The 23,463-nt window shown below is 36.6% G+C and overlaps 1 protein-coding gene across 1 annotated transcript; it reads right to left on the bottom strand.

Annotated features, from left to right (window-relative positions):
• Window positions 1–16,451: 16,451 nt before the first annotated feature.
• On the bottom strand, window positions 16,452–20,025 carry LOC133791086 (methyl-CpG-binding domain-containing protein 5-like). The gene is made up of 3 exons (XM_062228977.1): window positions 19,542–20,025; window positions 17,029–17,142; window positions 16,452–16,942 (listed from the first exon to the last, which is right to left on the bottom strand). The coding sequence occupies exons 1-3, from the start codon at window positions 19,914–19,916 to the stop codon at window positions 16,712–16,714; spliced, it is 720 nt and encodes a 239-aa protein (XP_062084961.1). The 5' UTR covers window positions 19,917–20,025; the 3' UTR covers window positions 16,452–16,711.
• Between the last annotated feature and the right edge of the window lie 3,438 nt (window positions 20,026–23,463).

Raw genomic sequence — 23,463 nt, 5'->3', positions numbered from 1 at the left:
TTATGAGGATATCCGAGCCATTAAGCCCTTGAAAAGAATTAGAGAGCCAAGAAATACCGTAGGAGTGCTAGAAAGAATCACTCGGAGACTACTCTTATTTCACAGGGAGATAGATCACCTCCAAGCCACTAAGCAAATCATGATGAGAGCTACGGAGCAATATGTTTTAGTGATTAGACTTTTTAAAGATTATCCTACTGTAATTGCAGCCTTAGAAGATATATGAGAGACTATAGATGATGAAGATGAATTACCGGTAGCTATGAGATATTACTTTATCATACTTAGGTTCACCTCTAAGATGGAATTCCAATTCACAAATGAGCAAAAACATAGAATCTTTACGAATCTTCCTTGAGGGCATTTTGAGGCTCAAGATAATGATGACTATGAGGAGATAGATGATGACATGTTAGATGAAGGATCAAATGTAGAAGATCTCGATTTTTAGAATAGATTAATTTCTTTATTTATTTTATTTATTATTTTTGCTTTACCAAATTGTACTTAGTGAAAACAGTTTTTCCAAATAAATATCATTGTTATTTTGATAACATGTATGAGTTTGATTTTTCTTTTGCAATCATAATAAATAATAAATTTAATAAATAATGACCAAGTTCGGTGAGGGTGGATACAAATCAATGGACCGGGTTCCATATTGAGAGTTAGGGGACCATAGTAGTGGGAACGATTTTACTGATCCCAGCCCTCCCTCAATATGGTTAACTTTGGAACAACGACGAGTTTTGAGCCTGAGAATTAAGTCATATAGGATGATTAGAAACAAACTTAGTAAATTATAAAGATGGATTATTTTTCTAAGTTTAGAAACACACCCTAATCATAAAGAAGGCTTACATTATTTTTCGTAAGAAATCATAATTAATAGGTCCGAGTTATGTTTGCTTAGATTAAGTTTTTGCCTTAGAGCCTATTAGGGTAAGTTCTAATATGTTTTCTCGACTATTAGAACTTGCTGAAGATGTCGCTCAGAAGTTCTACACGCACGAATGTCGATGCCTCCAGCGTCACTCATGAGACTAATGAAGCCCCTCCAGTTCGCAGAAGAGAAGCGCGTGCTACCACTACTGCTGCTAATCAAAGTGTGCCACTGCCGCCGCCGATTGACATCACGTCTAGCTACGACAACAAGTGAAAGAGCTGCTACAATGACAAGAGACTCAGCCGCAGCCTCAGCCTCAGCCGCAACTGCACCCTCAGCATAGCAACAAAAATAGGCAGAAGAGAAAGCATCTCGATAGTAAGCAGGCCAATGGTGCCAAAAGAATGTGAGCAAGTGATAGGCCGGGTTATGTAGAATACCCACAGTGCTCCAAATGCCAAAAGAAACATCTTAAGGAATGTCGTGCAAACACCAAAGGATGCTTCAACTGTGGCCAGGAAGGTCACCAAAGGAGGCAGTGCCCCAGCTCAAGCAAGAGGAGAAAATGGACAATACGATGGTTCCAGACCAAAGTCTTTGCCTTGACTCAGGGAGGAGCCCATGCTAGTAACAAAGCAGTTACAGGTCAGATTCCTATCATTGATAGTATATATTCTAGTATTGTTTGATTCAGGAACAACATACTCATAAATCTTGTTAGGAATGATAGAGAAATTAGACAAATCTTGTAGAACTAGGTTTGTGACATAGTTGCCTTTGGGTGAAGTAGTCCTATCATCACGGATAGCACGAGGCGTACCGATCAAGATTGAGGACGTAGAACTAGAAAGAGACCTGATAGGACTGGAGATCAAAGGCTTCGACGTAATACTAGGCATGGATTGGATAGCAAGGCATGGCACAACCATCAACTGCAGACGTAAGCAAGTTGTGTTCGAGACTTCTGACGGTCAGAGACTATGCTATATGGGAAAAGTTTGAGGACTACGCACACCACTTATTTCATCTCTCAAAGCTCAGATGATGATAGAAAAAGGATGTCAATCATTCTTAGCCAGTGTCACAGATGTGGTAAAGGAAACACCACTAAAAGTTGGAGACGTCCGCATTGTAAAAGAATTCCCATAAGTATTTCCTGACGACTTACCAGGGTTGCTGCCAACTTGGGAAATTGACTTCACAATCGAATTAGTTCCGGGCACCGAGCCTATCTCCAAGGCACCATACTGGATGGCACCTACCAAACTCAAGGAGTTAAAGACGCAGCTACAAGAACTCTTAGACTTGGGTTTCATTAGACCAAGCCATTCTCCATGGGGAGCACCGGTTCTATTTGTGAAGAAAAAGGACGGAAGCATGCAGATGTGCATAGATTCCTACGAGCTGAATAAGGTGACGATTAAGAATAAGTACCCACTACCCCGAATTGACGACTTGTTTGATCAACTCCGAGGAGCGATCGTGTTTTCAAAGATTGATTTGCGGTCTGGGTATCATCAGCTCGAGGTACCGGGAGAAGATATTCCTAAGACTGCTTTAGAACTCGTTATGGGCATTACGAGTTTTTAGTTATGTCTTTTGGTCTTACCAATGCTCCAGCCGCGTTTATGGATTTAATGAATAGGGTCTTTAAGGACTACTTGGATAAACTCGTCGTAGTGTTCATCGACAATATCTTGGTGTACTAAACTGGACGAAGTCGACCACGAGGAACATTTAAGGATGACCTTATTACGACTAAAGGAGCATAAACTTTACGCCAAGATCAAGAAGTGAGAATTTTGGCTTTCGCAAGTAGCATTCCTCGGGCACATTGTATCCAAGGATAGAGTTGCAGTAGACCCATCTAAGGTAGAGGCTGTGAAGGATTGGCCAAGACCAAAGAACGCGTCAGATGTAAGAAGCTTTCTGGGATTAGCAGGTTATTATCGGAGGTTTGTTGAGGGCTTTTCTAAGACAACCACTCCACTCACCAACCTGACTCGGAAACAGCAAAGGTTCAACTGGACTGATAAGTGTGAAGAGAGTTTCCAGTTGCTTAAGGATAAGCTATACTTAGCACCAGTACTTTGTGTACCGACACCCAACGACAAGTTTGTAGTCTACTGCGATGCATCGAAGCAAGGGTTGGGTTGTGTGTTGATGCAAAATGATAAGGTGATAGCCTACGCCTCAAGGCAGCTAAAGGAGTACGAGTAGCGCTATCCAACACACGATATGGAGTTGGCAGCAGTGGTCTTTGCGTTGAAAATATGGCGCCATTATCTTTACGAAGAACGGTGTAAGATTTATATGGACCACAAAAGCTTAAAGTATTTCTTCACTCAGAAGGAGCTCAACATGAGGCAGCGCAGGTGGTTAGAACTAGTGAAGGATTATGGCTGCGAAATCCTATACCACCCATGAAAGGCAAACGTAGTTGTTGATGCGCTAAGTAGGAAGAGTTATGGAAATCTAGCAGCTAGCAGCACTAGCCGGAATAGAAAAACCACTACAGCAGGAGCTGATCAGTGTCGGAATAGATGTAGTCATCGATAAGCTGGCTAACTTGTCTATCCAATCAAGTCTATTAGAAGAAATACAGATTGGGCAAGAGCATGATGACACATTAGTAGTACATATGGATGCAGTTAAAGAAGGCAAGGCCACAGATTTCTCAATATCAGGACAAGGGTTATTGAGATATAAGGATCGGGTATGCATGCCAAATGATCAAAGGATTAAGATGAAGATTTTAGAAGAAGCGCACAATAACCCCATACTCAGTTCACCCAGGGTCAACCAAGATGACTCACGACATTAAGGCAATATATTGGTGGCCAAGAATGAAGAAATATATAGTGGAATTTGTGTCTAAATGTTTAGTATGCCAGCAAGTGAAAGCAGAACATTAGCGGCCTGCAAGCTTATTGCAATCACTTAGCATTCCAGAATGGAAATGGGATGATATAGCCATGGATTTCGTGACGGGTTTGCCACGAACAAGTAAGTAGCATGATTCGGCTTGGGTAGTAATAGATAGACTAACCAAGTCAGCTCATTTTCTGCCTGTTAAGACTTCATACACAGCAGATCAATACGCAGACATTTATGTTCAAGAAATAGTACGACTGCATGGAATCCCTAAGACAATAGTATTCGATAGAGGATCGGTGTTTACATCGAGATTTTGGGGAAGTTTGCAGAAAGCCATGGGTACCAAGTTAAGTCTTAGTACAACATTCCATCCTCAGACAAACGGTCAGTCCGAGCGTACCATACAGATTTTAGAAGATATGTTGCGCGCTTGTGTACTTGATTTCGGAGGATCATGGAGTAAGTATTTGCCGCTGATAGAATTCTCCTACAACAATAGCTACCAATCAACGATTGGGATGGCACCCTACGAGCTACTTTATGGGAGAGGTGTCGACCACTGTTACATTGGGACGAGGTAGGAGAAAGGCAACTTCTTGTTCCCGAAGCTGTTAGAAAAGCTCGGGAAGCAGTAACACTGATTAGAAAATGTATGCTCGCTGCTCAAAGCCGTCAGAAAATTTATGCGGATGCCAAGCGGCATGATGTGGAATTCAAAGTCGGAGGTCAAGTCTTCCTAAAGATATCTCCTATGAAAGGTGTGAAGCGGTTTAGGAAGAAAGGCAAGCTTAATCCTCAGTTTATAGGTCCTTTTGAGATATTGGACAAAGTGGGAGCAGTTGCATATAGATTAGCCGTACCGCCAGCTCTAGCAGATAGCCACAATGTGTTCCACATCTCGATGCTACGAAAGTATGTGTCAGACCCATCTCACATCCTCAAGTATGATACGATAACACTCCAGAAAGACTTGAGTTACGAGTAATGACCGGTTAGCATCCTAGATAGAGGGATGAAGGATTTACGGTCTAAGAGTTTTCCGATAGTCAAAGTCCTCTAGAGTAATAGTTCTGAACAGGAGGCAACGTGGGAGTTGGAGGAAGACATGTTAGCATGGTATCCGGAATTGTTTGGTAAGTAAATTTCGAGGATGAAATTCTTTTTAGTAGGGGAGAACTGTAGAGTCCTAGAAATTTACTTAGCTTGTAACGCCCTAGATAGCCAAGACCGCTACACTGTGTACTTATAAAGGTGCAAGACCCGCTAATCAAGTCATTATTTTAAAAACGTGTCACTAAACATGTAAGAGCTAGGGTTAAAAAGGTTTTGGTCTCAAAAGACTCATTTCATATATTTAAACTATTATAAACACGGGATCCCATAAGAAAACAGAGTTAAAATAAGTTTACAGACTCCCAAAAGTACATGAGTAATCACTAGCCATATTAAGGCAAAATAGACAGTCTTCAGGTCTCGCGTCCCTGCCTAAACCTTAACTGTGGCGGCCGGGCAACTGACTATGTACATTCATCTCGCTGAGCTCTCCAATCAAGGCTGGTCTAATTTGCCCTTGCCTTTACCTGCACCACGTAGCACCCGTGATCCAAGGCCCAGCAAGAAAACATCTTATACAACTCAATCAATGATAACAGACAGTTAATTCATTAAGCATGTATTCCCATCAGATAATCCACAATAGATATTCAGCACGTACATTCAAATTCAAGATACAGTCAATCACATATTACACTCATATCACATAATACCCAGGGCCGAAGACTTAGGCCGCACCCTCTGTTTAACCCACTGATTCCGGCCTGCTTAAACCGAGCTCAGTGCATAATAAGCTGTCCTCGGCTACCAGTGGCTGAGCCGCGCCCTGTGCACTAGTGAAACCCTTGGCACCCTTAGGCCGTTGGTTCACTAAATGGCTTGCATGGCATAATACCATCTTTTCAAGCGTTTACAATAGGGAGCCCTTAGTCCTGTCACATATATTCAACCAGGTGCAGTTTTCTTACCTTTAGTCTGTACGGTTATTGATTACGAGCCACGCCCCCAAGCACAATCCGTTCCCGAGCCTAAGCCTTTATCACCTAGTCACAACCAAAGTATAGGGTTCCATTAATACTCGAATATAGGTTTCTGGTTATAAAACTAACTCCCGGGAATCCGAATTCCACCAAGCACGGTGGTGAAATCAATCACGAGCACACTATATCACTTTCCCGTGCCTAAAACCCTCAAAAACTCATGTGCACACCCAAGGGCTGCGGCCCTTGAAGCTTAGTCGCGGCCCTAGCCTCAAAACAGAACCAAGCCCATGCTGAACAAAACACGCGCTGCGGCCCTTGCTTTGGGCGCCGCGGCGCCCTCCCATGGCCGAGCCTCCTTGGTCCTTTTTCATCCTAGGGCTGCAGCGCTCTAGAACAGAGCCGCGGCCCTCCCCTTCGTGCCCAGAAAACCCATCATTTCTAAGCTTGAAACCTCACCTTAAACCATCCCAAAGCTCCCCAACTCATAACCAATTAATCCCAACTCCTTTGGCATGACTTAAACAACATAATTCCACAGAAAACACAACCTAACACACACTAATCTTCTCTTTTCAATTTCTGAAACTCAAGAGCTATAAACACTCAAACTAGTCATTCAAATCCAATTTAAAACTTCTAAACCATGAGTTGAAACTTACCTCTTCTGCTGAACCACTTCACCAAGCCAAAGCCAAGCTAAGTCCCCAAGTTTCCTCCTCAATTCTGCCTTAAAACATCAAAACCATGTTTGCCTCAAAACTTAACCAAAACCCAGAATATCCAACCACATAAGAGAAGATTAAATTGCTTACCTTAATCCTGACTCAGTTCTTGATTAATCCCTGAGCTAAGCCTCCAAATCCCCACCTCAATCCTCAGAAATTCCAGCTTGATTCCCTTAAGATTTATGTGTTTTCCTTCCCTTTGTTTTCCTTGAGAGTGAGAGAGAACTGAGGTAAAGAGTTTTAGTCGGTTTATCTTTCTTCCAAAAGTTTCCTTAAGTCTATCTTATTGCTAAGTCAATCCCAAGGCTCGGGGTGCCGGAATCGTCCCTGAAGCCAAAACGGTAAAATCCCCCAATATTCCCACTTAGACATCCTAACCTCAAATATATCTCCATATATTTATTTTCGTAACCCGATAGTCCAAATCACTACCCGATACCTTAAATACCCCTGACTTGCCCAAAGTCATATCTTAAATCCCGTTGTGACTTTTCCCGCTATTTGACCCTAGGATCGTCTCGAGTCGTGCTCTGCGAACCTGCCCACATAATAATGTGGTTCTTACATATATCACATATTTATTTCATATTATCACATAATATCATCAACTATCATATAATCAACATTAATCACACATTCACACATTTAAGTCAACAATATCCACTCTAATCCCATTTATGCCCCCCTGGCATGCTAATCAAGGCCCTTAAGCCTTATTAGCAAATTTGGGTCGTTACATAGCTAGTTAGATAGTAGTAGTAGATCGAGATTGTACTCTAAAGAGGACAACCTTGTCATTCCTGGGTTGCAACTTGGGGTTGATGTTATTACTAAAAAGATGTGGTTTCATGCACTTGAATATAATGGACAACCTATTTTAAAATCAGTAAGTGTTCTTGTTTTTCTTTTATTTTTTTGTTTATATGGTGCTGTTTAATTTAATTTTTTTTAGTTTACTTTCTTTATTTAGTTGCTAAAATGTATTATAAATTTGGTTTTCTTTGCAGCATGTTGATGTAGTCTTTTATTATTTGAGGAAGAAATGTATGTATTATGACTCTACTGTTTTGAAGTTCACTACAACTGATACTACCTTTCAAAAGAGGATTGAAGTCATTTATGATCATTTTTTAAAGAAGAATCATGATCATGAGGTAATGAATCATAACCATGTTGTTGTTGAGGTTATGATGGGCTTTGCATTGAGTTGCAACAAAGCTTGGCTACAAGTAGATCATGTTCTTTTTCCTATTTTAGTTAAGAATGAAAAGCATTGGCTCCTTGCTATATTGTATTTAAAGACAGGCTGACTCATGTTTACAATACTTTGAGCTGTGATCGTAAGGATCATGTTGCCTTGCTAGCTATAGAACCATTTCGTGTGTTGCTGCCTACTTATTTGTCTATTATTGGATTTTATGAGTGTAACAATATAGACTTCTCTTCAAAACCTTATGTTGAGAGACCTCAAGTTGGTTCTTTTAAAGTAGTTATGGATGATGACATTTCTTCTGGGTCGCCTATGTGAGTTTTTCTTTCTTTCTAATTTTTAGAAATCTTAAATATTTTATTATATTTTAATATGTTGTTTTAGTATATAACTTATGTTATGTTTTGTGCTTGTGTAGAGATAGTGCGATATATATATATATATGTTCTCTTTTGCTGAGTATTTCATTGGCGGAAAAGAGATTCTAAGATGTGATTTTGATGTCGAATGTCATAGGCCTAAGCTTGCTTATTTACTATACTCATATGCAATGGGAAAGCAAGAATGTGGATATGAGAGTGCACGAGAGTATGCTTGTCGTGATTAGGCAGAGAGTAAGGTAGAGCCAATAAGACAATGGGAAAACTTTATTAAGGTAGTTGTTGTTGCTGCCAAGACAAAATGCTTATTGGTTGTACTTAAGAGTTGCTTTTATTAATGCAATTGTTGTGCTTATTAGTTTTTTGTTATAATTGTTTTATAATTTAATGTCTCTCTTTGATAATTTCCAAATAAAAAATTTAAAAACAACATATAAAGCAACCCTTAATCAACCTACTCAACAACCCTTAAACAACTACCTGTAAACAACTCATTCAACTCTTAAGCAACCCACAAATATACTAAACAATATGTTAAAAAACTATGAAAACTCTTGTTAAGCAACACATAAAATAACATGATATGCAACCCTTACAATTTCTAAGCAACATTTTTAAGCAACTCTTAATTAGTATATTCAGCAACCTGCAGCTTATAATCCCCCAAAACAACATATAAATCAACTTTTTTTTTTGCAACTATTAAGCATTCAGCAACCCACAACTTTATATCAGCATACAACATATACAACAACCTTTGCAATTATTTAAGCAATCATGAACAATCTATTCAACAACCCACAATCTCCATTATAACAAAAAAATTAGCAACCCTTAAAGAAACCCATAATCCCCAAAATTAACATACAATAATTCCTTGTGAGCAATTCTATATGACTACATGTACAACAACCTGAAAGAAACCTAAACAACATGTTAAGTAGATTAATTAACAATAAATTTATAGACTAAATAACCTTTATATATTAAAGAAATTATTAGTAATTTTAAAGTAAAACATAAAGGAAATAAACCAAAACCATTGTATAGATCAAAATAATTGAACTTTACATATTGTTTTGAAAAAAAAAATGAAGCAATACTGTATGCTTTTGTAAGTCAATATCTAATCTTTCTATCAAGGGTTTCTGCAAGTCTTTCTGTTATGTCCACTTTGACCGCAATTCCCGCATTTGTTTTGCTTTTTTGTTTTTCTCCCATGCAGCTTTACATATTCTTTTCTTTGGTCTACCTACTCTTATTTTTCCTTCTGGAGGGTGTATTTTCACAGCTTTGATATGTTCAGGTATTTGCCAAGTGTCTTCATTGCCAAGTGGGTATATAATTTATTTGTAAGTTGCAACCATGGCTTCCTTGGTGTAATATGGAGAACAATATTGATAAGGATCTTGATTCATTTCTTTAAAAATAGCAATTGCGTGGGCACAAGGAAATCGATCCATTTGAAACCTGTTGAAACATAACTAATCTTATAAAAACAACTAAAGTAATTTAATTATTTAACCATATAAAAAGCATAACCCTTCAAGAAACTTGTAAAGCAACCTATAATGATGTTAAACCCTAATATTTAAGCATCATGTTAAACCCTAATCAACTTATTCAGCAGCTCACAATCATTATTATAACCAAATTTAAACCAACCCATAAGCAACCTAAGCAACAAATAAATCAAATCTTACGCAACCTATTTGGCAACAACCAGACATTATAACCAACATATACAAAATTGTTACAAGCAACCTGTTCAGCAACTACCAATTATTATATGCAACATATACATCGACTGTTACAATTACTTAAGTAATTCTTAAGCAACTGATCGAGAAACTACCAGTCATTATAAGAAACATATACAACAACATTTACATCTACTTAAGCAACTCTTAAGCAACCTATTTAGCAAGTACCAATCATTATATGCAACATATACAACAACTGTTACACTAACTTAAACAACTCTTAAGCAATCAGATCCAGCAACTACCAGTCATTACAAGCAACATATACAGCAACCATTACAACTACTTTAATCAATTCTTAAGCAACCTATTCAGCAACTTGTAACTTATAATTCCCAAAAACAACATATAAAACAACATTTTTAAGCAACTATTGTACTCTTAAGCAACTTTATAAAGCCCATAAACAACACATAAAGAAACATATTATCAATCGACAAACCAAAGCAACCACAATAAAATATTTAAATAACAAATTGAATTATGGTGTTAAACCTGTTGCATGTACATGTTCTTGAATTAGATAAACTATTGATTTCTTGCCATCATCACGAACTTCATACAAAATATGATTTGTTGGGTGCACCTATTTTTTATTTTTATTAAGAGTAATATTGTTAGTTTTGTATGTGTAGTGAAGTTAAATTAAATAAAAAAGAAGTGTGCATTTTTAATTGAGAATAATACCGTTAACTTCAATGAGTAAATGTAGTTGTCATTTAGGATCCCTTCATGCTTGTCGGTCAACTTTGTGGAGGTTGCACTTGCTACGTTCCTATTAGTCCAACTCCACCGTTGCACCAAAGCTCGTAAACACTCTAGCATCGTACCAATTGGTAGCTCTCTTATTGCTACGATTGCAGAATTCAAAGATTCTGCAATGTTTGATGTCATGTTTGAGTATCTATTGTTTGGAGAGTGAATCCTTGCCCATTTGTGATACCCAATTTGTTGTAGGTAAGGTCGTAGCATTTTGTCAATCTTATCAAGTTCTCTCATCTTGTACTCAAACTTTTTCACAGTGTATGCATTCGCAGCTGCAAAAAATGTATCCTTGAACTATTTTGAGTTCTTCTTGAGCTTGCTTTTCATGTTTTTGAGCAGATGGAAGGTGCAAGCCCCATGTGGTACTTTTGGGTACACTTTGATGGTTGCTTTTATAATGCTTTTGTGTCGGTCAGATACGATGCTCATGTCTTTGCTTACACCATAAGCTTTCCTAAACTTGTCAAAGAACCACTCCCAAGAATCATCATTCTCTGAATCAACAACACAGAATGCTAGGGGAAACTTTTTACCTTCAACATCTTGAGTTGCTGCAACCAATAATGTCCCTCCATATGATGATTTTAAGAAAGTCCCATCAACTATTACAACATGTATGCAATAGTGCCAGCCTTTCATTGAAGCATTCAATGCTACAAAAGCATATAAAAATATGGCATCTTCATCTGATTTTAGTTCAATATAGGATCCTGGATTTGTGCGATGCAACATATACAGATAACTAGGAAATTCTACATAAGATTCAACTGCTTTTCATCTCACTTTTTCAATAGCTTTTTCTCTAGATCTCCAAGCTTTGCTATATTTGACTTGCACTTCATGATCATGTTCCAAGTCCCTAACTATATCAGCAGTTGTGTACCTTGTTTTGATATTTGTGAACTTGTGTTTGATCATATCTGCAATGATTGTCGAGGTTGCTTGACGTTGGTCTTTTAATCTTATCTCCAAATCACAAATGTGAATGTGGCTGAACTTTCTAATTATGAATTGATTTGTGTTTCCATTCCTCAATGCTCGTAACATCCACTTGCAATTTTTATCAAGGCAAGCACCTAGATATTTCTTTTGGCATGACTTTTGTACACAATACTGGAAATGATTATTGATCGCATAATGGCTTAAAGCAGTCTTCAATGTTTCTTTGTCCTTATATATTTGAGACAAAGAAATCTCTTGGTGACGGTTGTTGGTGACTACCAAATCATCGTCAATGTCAATTACTTCTTCTTCATTATTTATGTTTCTTTCATCTATCATTTCTATAACCTGATTGGAGACCAGTTCTGCATAATCAATAAAGTCTGCAACCTCTTCAGCAACACAATAATCAACTGGTTCATCATCTGAATTTGATGATGCCTTTTCTGTTTGTGCAACTTCATTATATAGTTGATTATGCGTTGATGTACTCCTAGTTGAGAAAAAAGATTGTTGCATTGAGTTGATTTCAATTGTGAGACACAATGAGTATTTTGTGATATTCGTTTCCTTTTTCTTCAACTCTATGTAGAACTTCAGTTGCGAATCATCAACTATTTTTAAAGGAGGGTATCCATCTTTAACTTGATATTGTATTTACAACAATGTAGATTCAAGTTGCAGCTTCAATTCATTGCATATCATACCAATCAGGTTGTTGTAGTTGCAGTCATTTCTAATTACTATTCCACAAACATCAAAGTTGACATAGTTTTTGTTTTGATCCCATTGCCCATTGTGTTGGAGTAAAAATGCAATGCTATCCATTTCCTGCAACCAAGATAAACCTTGTAAACAACATATAAGAAATTTATTAAGCAACTTACAATCTTTAAGAAAACCTTGATGATCAACCCTTAAGCACCCATTAAAAAATCTCTTCAGCAACTTTTTTAACACATTAAACAATAAAGAAGAAACCTATTCAGCAACCTTTATAACCCCTTAAGCAAATAAAGAAACTCTTAAGTAACCTCTTCAAATCATTATAAGTAACTGTTATCCCCAAAAATGGAGATTGATAACGTGGCAATAGAGGTGACAAATGGCAGTACATGGTCCGTAAAAGACACATTAAATAGTCAATAAATACATTGACTCCTCAGAGTTGTGATAAAGTGACCCGGTAGACTGATGAAGAGTTTTGACTGCTTGAGAGGTGTCACGTCCAAGCCAAGTGCGTCCAAGGAGAGCCCAAGGGGCGTGGTCGGACACATGTCCGAGGAGAGACAAATGTCTGGTCCTTATGCGTATGTCCAACAAGTGCATGGTTGTCCAAATAAAGAAATGGCATGCTAGAGGAGAGTGCCATGTTAGAAGAGAGGAGAACCATGAGGTGTGGTCGGACCTTGGTCCGAGGAGAACCATGAGGTGTGGTCGGACCTTAGTCCGAGGAGAGCCTAGAGGTGTGGTCGGACCTTGGTCCGAGGAGACCCCAAGAATGTGATCCTAGGAGAGCCCAAAAAGTGACTGGTCAGACTTTGGTCCGAGGAGAGTCCAAAGGGACTGGTCCTTATGCATGTGTCCAGCAAGTGCATAGTTGTCCAACGAGAGATATGGCATGCTAGAGGAGAGTGCCACGTTAGAGGAGAGATATGGCATGCTAGAGGAGAGTGCCATGATTAGAGGAGAGATATGGCATGCTAAAGAGGAGTGCATGTCCTACCCATGTCCTACCACCATGCACTTGTCCGACCAACAAAAGCATGTCCTACCAACAAGTGTATGTCCTACCAGCACTTGCATATGTCTAGCATGCATGTGTCCGACCAGCACGTGCATGGGTGGTCAGTAGGAGATATGGGTCGACCAGATAGAGGATGACTAAGTCAAGATTCCCAGAAACGGCCTCAACAAGAACCGGTCTTGGCACGCGCGGGAATCTCTCATTCTTCCCACAAATTGGGGGTTTTGTTACATTTTGAATGTTTTTTGTAATTTAAATGTAATAAATATAATAAAATATCCCGATTCTAGGGGATATCAGATGTATGATCCTAAGCCTATAAATAATGGCTTATGGGATCAGAAAGGGGCTTCTTCTCCTTCTTTCTACACTTTTTGGCAATTGGAAAATTGGTCTGAGTTTCTAGAGAGAGAAAGTGCGTTTTCCTTGAGAGAAACCCTTTTTGTATTCCTGAAAATTTACACTGAAGAAACTCAGTTGACACCGGTTCATCTGATCTTGAGTGTAGATAAAGTAATAAAATCTCTAAGTGGATTAGGCTATTACCGACTGAACGGGGCTGAACCACTATAAAATCTTATGTGTTATTTACTTTTCTTATTAAACTATCTGTGTTGTTTAAATTCTCTTGAAGGTTTGTCGTATTTGACGTTCTCACGTCGTTGGCTAAAAACACAAGTCAACAGTAACATAAGCAAACAATAAGAAACATGTACAATATTTAGAGCAACCTTTGAAACACCCAATTAAGCTACCAATTGTTCTAAGCAAAGTATAAAATCATATTTACCTCCTTTCAATCACTCCTCTTTAAATCCCAAGATATTGACAATTGCTTGTTCTCACACCCTCTTCCAATTTCTTGTTTTGTGAATATGATTGCAGCAACCTAAGCATTTACAGCAACTCATTCAGATCCAACCAAATCAATCAAAAAAATATACAAAAATAGAGAAACTCTGAAGCAGGCTCGTCAACAACCTTTATTACCTCTTAAGGAACTAGTCAGCAACCCAGAAATTCAGATTTACATCATTTCAAGAAATTGACCATCCACTGTTATTCCACTCACTGTCAATTGCTTCTTTGCAGCAACCTAAGCATTTACAGCAACTCATTCAGATTCAACCAAATCAATCAAAAAAATATACAAAAATAGAGAAACTCTTAAGCAGGCTCGTCAGCAACATTTATTACCTCTTAAGGAACTAGGCAGCAACCTAATCAGTAACCCAGAAATTCAGATTTACATCATTTCAAGAAATTGACAATCCATTGTTATTCCACTCACTGTCAATTGCTTGTTTGTAGCAACCTAAGCATTTACAGCGACCCATTCGGATTCAACCAAATCAATCAAAAAAATATACAAAAAATAGAGAAACTCTTAAGTAGACTTGTCAACAACCTTTATTACCCCCTTAAGGAACTAGTCACCAATCTAATTAGCAACCCAGAAATTCATATTTACATCATTTCAAGAAATTGACAATCCATTGTTATTCCACTCACTGTCAATTGTGTATAAGCATGTAGATTCGAAAAGTAGGCATATTAGACAATACTGTACCCTTGTGATTTTGATTGGTTTTCCGTCCATGGATATCAAAATATTTTTAGTAAAGTACGAGTAGCTAAACTAATGAAGCATAGAGAAACTTATTGGATTTTTGAGGGAAGACCCCATGTGGTAAATTTCTAAGGGTAGAATCTAAATTAGTTTATTAAAATTAGATTATAATTGAATAAGCTTAGAACTTACCTGAAACTTGCCAAGATTTCAACCTTATTGCAACAGAGATGGCAATGGCAAAGCCTTTTGTAAATTTTGGATTTGACGGGACTATATGCTTGATTTCGAAGGTTTACAACTTTGGCAATGACTCTCACCAGAGTTGGAAGAGAAGAAATGTTGAACCCATGTAGGTTGGAGAGGTGAAGTTCATGTAGAAGGGAGAGTGGGAGGGGTGGATATCGTGTAGAAGAGAGTGGCAGCCCTAATATCCCTTTAAAAACAGTAAATTTGAATTAAAACATTATAGTAGATGTTTATGAATTAAATTTTTAATTAATGTATTTTTGCAAAAAAGTTTCAGCATTACCTAAGCCCCAAAAAAGCCCTTTATATTAATAGTAAATTATATTGGAGATTAATTTATTTATTATATATACATCTTATAAACTTATACGGATAACATATTTTATTATATAAGTATGTGTATATATGTATTAATATATATAAATTTCAAATGATATAATACAGTTATATAATTATAATCGTCGTGTCCTTACCATGAATAACTATTACAAATATATTAAAGATAGAAATATGATTTATTAATGTTCTTTTTAAAAAATTTATATTTACTACCTTTAGCTACCAATATTAATGATTGACATACTTATAATGCTACAAAATAATTAGTAGCAAATTTTTTTTTTTCAAAATTTAATATAAAGAAATTTAGTAGCTAAAAATTTCATTTTTGCTACCCTAACAAAATGGTAGCAAATAATATATAAAGTTGGTAATTTTATCTTTTGGTGTCATTATAGATTTAGCTACTAAAAGAAAATTGATAGCTAAAGTGTTAATTAGCTATAATTTTTCTAGTAGGAACATTTGGTATTTTATTATTAGATTTTGCAACTAAATCATTTTGCAAAAAATATTGGTAGTTGAAAATATAAATATACTACTAAATATTTTGGTGGCAGACCTATTTGGTATCATTTAAATTACAATTTGTCACTAAATCATTTTGCTACCCAAACATAGTAGCAAACTTATTATTTGGCGCAAACAATATTAGCTACCAAAGAACTATACTAAATCATTTGACTACCAAAATTTAGTAGCAAATAATAATTAACTGCAATAAAAAATATTTGGTAACTAAAACTTTTGTAGCTCAAAATCTTATTTCTTGTAGTTTAAGGAAAAACAAAATTGATTAAGGTGGATTAAGTTTTTAAATTAAAGATTACATTTTTAATCAATTTAAAAAATATTTATTAAATTAAAAATGATTAGGCCAATCAAGTTCCGACATGTGACTACCACTTAAGTTCCTGATCAAACTTAAGCATTTAAATGCAACAAAACAAACTTCATGTACATTATTGTCGCAAAATTCTTTTTGTTTTTTAAAGAAGAAAGTTGATAGGTACATATAAAAAGAACGAACAAAATAGGAGCCTATTGACTATGATGAGTTGACAAAAATGCCAAGAAACAATATGATTTGTGCTTGGCTGTTTTACATTATATGGACTAAATTACAACTAACTAAGAATCAAAAGGACTAGAAACCAAAAGAAGAACAATGGTCAGTAATACAGCTATTTGCACGCACTGGATTGGTGACTGAAAATGGCCTTCATTGGTATCTGCCTCTATCTCTAGATGCAAGCAATGTGAATGCGGCTAACCAGTCTCGTTTACTAGACTCCAGAACTTGGTCATTGCCAATAAAAGCTTTCCACTCTTCAGAAGAATCTGAGAGAACCCATTGAACATTCTCAGGCACATCCGAAAAGTTGAAGTTCCTAGCAGAACCCTTTTCGATTGTGCAAGCCTTCTGTTTATGTGCCCCAGAATTGTCCCCAGACTGATCAAAAACAAAAACTTAGTAAAATGAAAGAGCAGGCCATGAATCAAAAACTTCAAATAAGTAAGGTTTGCATTTGGACTCACTGGTGCATCAGCATCGAATTCTTTTTTCCTTTTCAGCCGAGTTCCTGTTTGCAAAAAGTAGAGGACCTCTTTCTTTGAGCGAAATTTCCGGTTCGAGATTGGATCAAAGTAGTACTGCAACAGAGATAGACAACTAAACCCTTGGAAATTTTTAATTTATTTTTCTGTCTCTAAAGTATTTAATAACCCTCTTGATACAAAAGACTGCGAGATTTTTCTTATTATTCAAGTAGTTCCTTAAGAATGAAACTAAACACACCATACTCTGAAAAACAAAATTGATTAATTTCAAATGCAGTGTAAGTCCAACTCCACTCGCTAAAACATCTCTTTGTATATAGCAATGCAATGAAAATCTTAATCTTTTATAAATCTACATTCATATTACTTGACGAAACTCTTAACATAATATCAAAAGCCTAATAATTCTAATAAGCATATTAAAAAAAACTGTTTGAAATTAGAATTAAAAAAAGTGAGCAAACCAAGTCACCATCTTGAGGCATATAAGAGTATCCACATCAAAAGAATATTCATCCATCTATGAGAACATGAGTTATATTAGTTATCACCAATTAATTTTAAGATAGAATCTTATGATTCTTACAAATCAGCATTGTTAAAGCAATAATAGAAGCTCTTTTCTTATTTGCCCATCAAATTCAGTGATGTCTACAACACGAGCCATTGAGTTTCATTACATGCAACGAGTTGGACCAACATATTGTGGAGAAAACTTGTTCTAGATATACGTGCTACTGATAAAACCACTGTATCAAATTGTGTACATTAATACGTAAGAACTAGCATGAAGTAAAGGGATAGCACTACCTCAGCAACAAGGTTGAGAATAACTACTGCAATTCTTTTAAGATGAAGATTCATCAACACAGAACTGATTGCTCTACTTGCACATCTATATCATGGAGTTACCACACCAATCGTTGAAACTTGAAAGTGAAGTTAAAAATAAGGGTTGAGGCATGGAGGATAGCAAATTTATTTTCCATCCTCTATCAAGTAGACACAGAAGGTAGTACAACAAGAAGTTGTTGATTCAATTACCTTAGCTATATGACAATCTAACTAATGACAATGAACTTTGAAAAGATAAGCAAACTAAGACACTAGCATCAAATTGGAGAAACCATGTGATTTTGTTTTTTTTGTTTTTAAAAAATAATCATCAAGAATAGTTGTGAGAAACCAACATCATAATGAATTTTCTCATTGCACCATTCTTCATTAGCCAAAGAATAGAACTTTGCACAAACATCATCTTTTGTTACTTTGGTCTGAGTGAAGTTGCAAGCCTAGCCTCTAACTGGTGGTTTAGCGGAGAAGTATGTATTACAGAACTAATAACACACATTATGACAGAATAACTACTAACAAGTGGAATGCCATATCTTGAACTAAGATATACAAAAAGGTAAGCCTGTTAAGGACTTGCGACTAAAGTTAAGTAAAAAAAGAAAAAAAAAACAGATGAAATTACAAAGGTTAGCCTGTTGAGAACCATAGTTTGCAAAGATATATACCCTAATCTTCTCCATAAATAATATAAACTCTCTCTTGAATATCAGCTTCTTAATGGCAATATTAATACTAATAATTGTTAGGGGAACATGCGTATTATGCTAATACCAAGTCATCCATGTCTAGTCTGCCTGTGGTCAGATCTTCTCAACCTTACAAACTGTCTTGAAAATCATATTCTTAATGGCAAAGCTAATACTAATAATTGCTAAATCTTCTTGAGAAAGAGGAATATCTAGCTCCTATAACCAGTAACCTGAAACTCCATTAACTTCTAAACTCGAACATGGATACACAAACACAAAAGGCCCTTGAAGTTAGGGAGAACATTCTAATTATACTTGAAAAATGGCACTCGTATGGATAAAATCGGAGAGGAGCGCTGGAATATTGATAGATTTATGCAATGGGACTAATGCAATTGACTCCAAATATATGGAAATAACCTTTTTCCTCAAGTAGAGTTGAGAAACTTTATAGCTTATTAGCCACTAAAAAGTGTTCCCTCTTAGTACCCAAAACAACCATCAGCATAAGAACATTTTAAGGACATTTCACTATGAAATGCACACACAGTGACAAATTCACAAAAACCAAGACCAACAATCAACCGAAAAAAAAACCAAAACCATTGCTTTAGTTGTGGAATCTAGAGAAAACAATTACTATGAATGATTGCGTTCTTTATATTTGGTTTCTAAATTTCTGAGTTGGTCGATTAATCTTTGAGTTTTAAATATTCATTCATGATTGCTCTTGAGCCATTTTAACAACAGAAACTTTTAATAATCAATGTTAAAAACAGAGCTACCCAATAGCATAGCAGCAACTAGCAACCCTTTTCCTTCCATTTTCTATTCTCAAATTCGATTCCTTTTCCCAGCAACCAAAAAATACACAGTTTTATAGTAAATCTGTTTTATTTTTTAACAAATATCTAACTAACAACAACAATCAAAGCTACGAAAACTCACCCTATCTGTCGTACCAGCAGACGCACCAGAGACCCGTACTCTATCTTCAACAGTCCAACCAGGCGGCAGCCAATCAATCTCCGGTTCCGGCTGCTTTCTAATTCCTCGCACAGAACTCGTAGTCGTAGCCGGTTCCGCGCCATTCGTATTATCAGGGCAAGCGGCGCCGCCATTAGACGATTTGCGTGGTTCAGCCTTCCGGTCGTCGACTGAGCTTTGGCCATTAGTGGTGGCGCCAATAGAGGAGCCGGACTTAAGAAGTGGATCAGGCGGGAAGCCGGGGACTTTGGCTGCGATGGGTTGAGCTTTCCGATCCTGGTCCGAGCAGGGTTGGGTCCGGTTCGGGTAATGGCCAGAAGTCCCGGAGGCTGACATGGCGTATTGTTGCTGGTGTAGTTTCCGAGTGCACGAACTGCGGAGACAAGCTTGACTCGTCAAGTTGGGTTCTCTACTTTAGTACAGTGAAATAGAGGGATTAGAAGCGTGACTTCTGTTTTAGATGAGGACCGTCCGATTATATATCCATATTTATGATCATTTGTATCTGTGATTGTTAGTTAATAATGTATTTTTAATTCTTTTCGGCTTATCCTGTTGGCTTATATTAATTAGTTTTTACTTTTCATTTATTTCTTCAACGTGCCTAATTTATTTTTGAAAAAAAAAGTTATAAACGACAAGATAATGAATCAGGACAATAAGACAATAAAACGACAAGAAATGTATACAAACGACAATGAAAAAGAGAAATGCCAATTCGTAATTATTTTTTAAAATTTCAGTTGTGAAAAAAAATTATGAAAACATGTGTGTTTTTTTTACCATAACAATTTTGTAACAAACATTTTATAGAAAATAACTACATACCATTTATAAATCAATTAGTAACGAAAAAATACATTGTTTGTAACAAAAAAATACATAACTAATTTTGTAACTAAAGAATCTCTTTAATTAAATATGATAATAATTGAGAATCACTATGTTACCCAAACATTAATTTTTTATTCTATTTGTGGTACATACTCGATTTTGCTAGTTCATATTTATCTATATAAATATGATTCATCTCCATTGAAATAATACACAGTTTACTCTTTCTTTATATATCTTTACTATTCTGTCTAGTTATTTTTTTTATACCTTATATTTCCATATTTTTAATAGTTTTATAAAAAAAAAATACATATTTGTAACTAAACTTTTCACACACATATATATATATATATGATTTTTTTAATCCACTTTACATAAACTTTGAGAATTTATACTCTCCTAAAAAAAAATATGGGAACAAATAACTATTGCAATCAAAATTTAGAACCCACATATAAACCAAAATTCCCACATTCCAAACATAAATCAACTAAAGAAACATAAAAAAAATCTCCTAGACCAATTGTCCAAAATGAAAAACCAACTTCACCTCTCCATCAATCACCTCTAGCTAATCGCGCATTTTTGATCCAGCTCCAACATTCTCAGTTCACCTCCAACATATCAAAGGGACAGTCATGCATATATCGAAATAGCATGGGAAACCCCAATAAAGCGTGATCTTGATAGAGAGTCACTTAAACCTAAAAGATTGTAGTAATCATCTTCGTCACATTAGATGATCGTTGGCCAAGATATAAGAAGAGACAACAGCAGAGCAAATATGATTGTGAACCCCTGAATTGTTGTTGGTGACACCATGACCTTTAGGTTTGCTCTCGTCAGCTTAGAAGTTGGATTATTAAGATGGTTTCGTTTAGTGGAGTGAGAGCGAGTGTTGTTGCAAGGCTTTGGCAAATGTATTTGTATGTGATTGAGTCTTTTGTTTGTTTGTTTTTTCTTCTTTTTGTTTAGGTGGTGAGAATATTGAAACGAAAATTTATACATTTTAAAAAATTATACATAGAAGAAGTACGAATCAGATGAGTTCACAAACGAGTTGTGTGTTGCATTGATTCTTGTATTTTATTCATGGATTGAGATTTAGAATCAAAGCACATAAAAGAAGCATGACTAATCTATTATTTTAGTTACAAAACCTTCAAGTGGTATTGTAAAATTGTAAACTGTAACATGTGTTGTCTTCTTGTTTTCCCTTGATCTTTGTCAATTTGTTCAGCTAATAATCATTGTTGAATATTTCAGGTTTGATAATTAGTCTTCACTTGACATGTAATATGCATTCTGCATTTGGTAATTGGTTTCCCAGGTCAAAACCACTCACCCAACTAGCAATGAACAAAATCAAGTAGGTATTTAAGACTTGATATTCTTCTGCTAGTATTTTTGTTGGCTTGTTTTGGAGTTATGTGAGGTGTTGTAAGAAGCACATGCTTGTTAGGGGTTATTAGAATAATTACAAATATCTGAGGTTGTTATTTTTTAGTGTAAAGTTGGTTATAACCATCTTGTTTTCTTTGGGCCTATATATACAACCCCTAGCCTGTATTCGGATCAGGTTTTTGGGTTTTCAAGATAATTGGCTTTGTTTTTCTCTCTTTAGTTTTGTACCTCTTTCTCTAACATGGTATCAGATGCATACCTAATTCACTAAAAGCACATCTTCAAGAAAAATCCCTAACCCATTTTCAAGAACCAGCCCTAACCCATTCTCAAGGTCTCTTGCGTTTGTTTCGTCTCTTTGTTTGATGGCACACACGAGAGGAACCCAGACCAGAAGCTCTTCAGCGCCCCTTCCAGCTGCGCCTACACTGCCCTCGTCGACGGCTCTGCCATCCTCATCTCTTGCTCCGGCGACTGCACTCTTTCCTCCTCCTCTCCCTCAGTCGGAAGCTGCTCCTCACGGTATGGCTTCCTCTTCTCTCCATCCCCAAGGGCTTAGGGCCTTGATTAAGGGGTCAGGATGAAAATATATGGAATTATGTGTTTAATTGTTATTATGTGAATTATGTGATAATATGACTAGTTGTGCATATTTAGGGGTATTAAATATGCATGTGGGCCCGTTTCTTATTAGAAGGGCAATTTTGATAATTTGGTTCGTTGCGGGCATAAATGTGTATTTATGTGTATATATTTGATATAAGTGTGAGACTACATTATTATGTGGATATATTTGGGTTACTCGGCACGAGGCGATCCTAGTGAGCAATTAGCGAAAAATGTCACAATAGGAATAAATACCTGGCTCGGGGTGAGCCTAGGGGTATTTTGGTAAATTAGTACATTATCGGGGATTTTTGGGTAGTGGATATTTATTTGGTGTTTATTTAAGATAGCTGAAATTTATTTAAGGATATGTTGAGAAATGGTGGCAAATGACTATTCTGCCCTTATGGGCATTAGAGGGCAACTTTTGGACTTAAGGGCATTTATGTCTTTTGTAGGATTTGTCTATACTTAGCCAAAATAGGAAGTTGTGAATTAGAAGGAAGGAAACAAAGGCAACAGAAGAAACACTCTATATATATATTTTTTCTGTCTTTCCTGTATCTCTCTCTTTCTCTTGGGATTTTGCCATTTTGGAAGAGGAAAGCTTGGGATTGAAGCCTGGAGTGTAGAATCAAGCTAGGATCAGCTTGGGAACCATTGGGCAGCCATCAAGGTAATGATTTTGAGCTTGAATCTTTGAATTTTTTCTGAGTTCTCACTCTGTTTTTATGGTGTCTGGAGCTTGAGAGCTTGGGTAAGGATTTTTGGGATTGGTTGGAGTTTTTGGGAAAAACTTGGTTAGGTTATGTTGCCTTTGAGGAGTAGAGTGTGTTTCTATGGTTAATTTTGGGTTTGGAGGTCTTGATGGATGGATTTTTGGAGCTTTGGCTCAGGGAAACTCGAAGAGAAAACCCAAAATTTCGAAATTCTGGTGTCTGCGCTGTAGCGCTAGGCTGCGATTTTTGGGGGCTAGAGTCTCTGACTCTAGCGCTACTCAGCTTTCAAAACTTGATTTTTGGGTACATTTTAGGGT

This window comes from Humulus lupulus, chromosome 7, assembly GCF_963169125.1.
Source record: "Humulus lupulus chromosome 7, drHumLupu1.1, whole genome shotgun sequence".
Taxonomy (NCBI): domain Eukaryota; kingdom Viridiplantae; phylum Streptophyta; class Magnoliopsida; order Rosales; family Cannabaceae; genus Humulus; species Humulus lupulus.
This window is presented reverse-complemented; position numbering and strand designations above follow the sequence as displayed.

Coding starts and splice junctions, on each gene's coding strand:
- LOC133791086 (XM_062228977.1), bottom strand. CDS start 19,916: ATGTCAGCCTCCGGGACTTCTGGCCATTACCCGAACCGGACCCAACCC. Junction 17,143..19,541: donor CTGCTGGTACGACAGATAGG/GTGAGTTTTCGT, acceptor TCTCTGTTGCAG/TACTACTTTGATCCAATCTC. Junction 16,943..17,028: donor AATTCGATGCTGATGCACCA/GTGAGTCCAAAT, acceptor GTTTTTGATCAG/TCTGGGGACAATTCTGGGGC.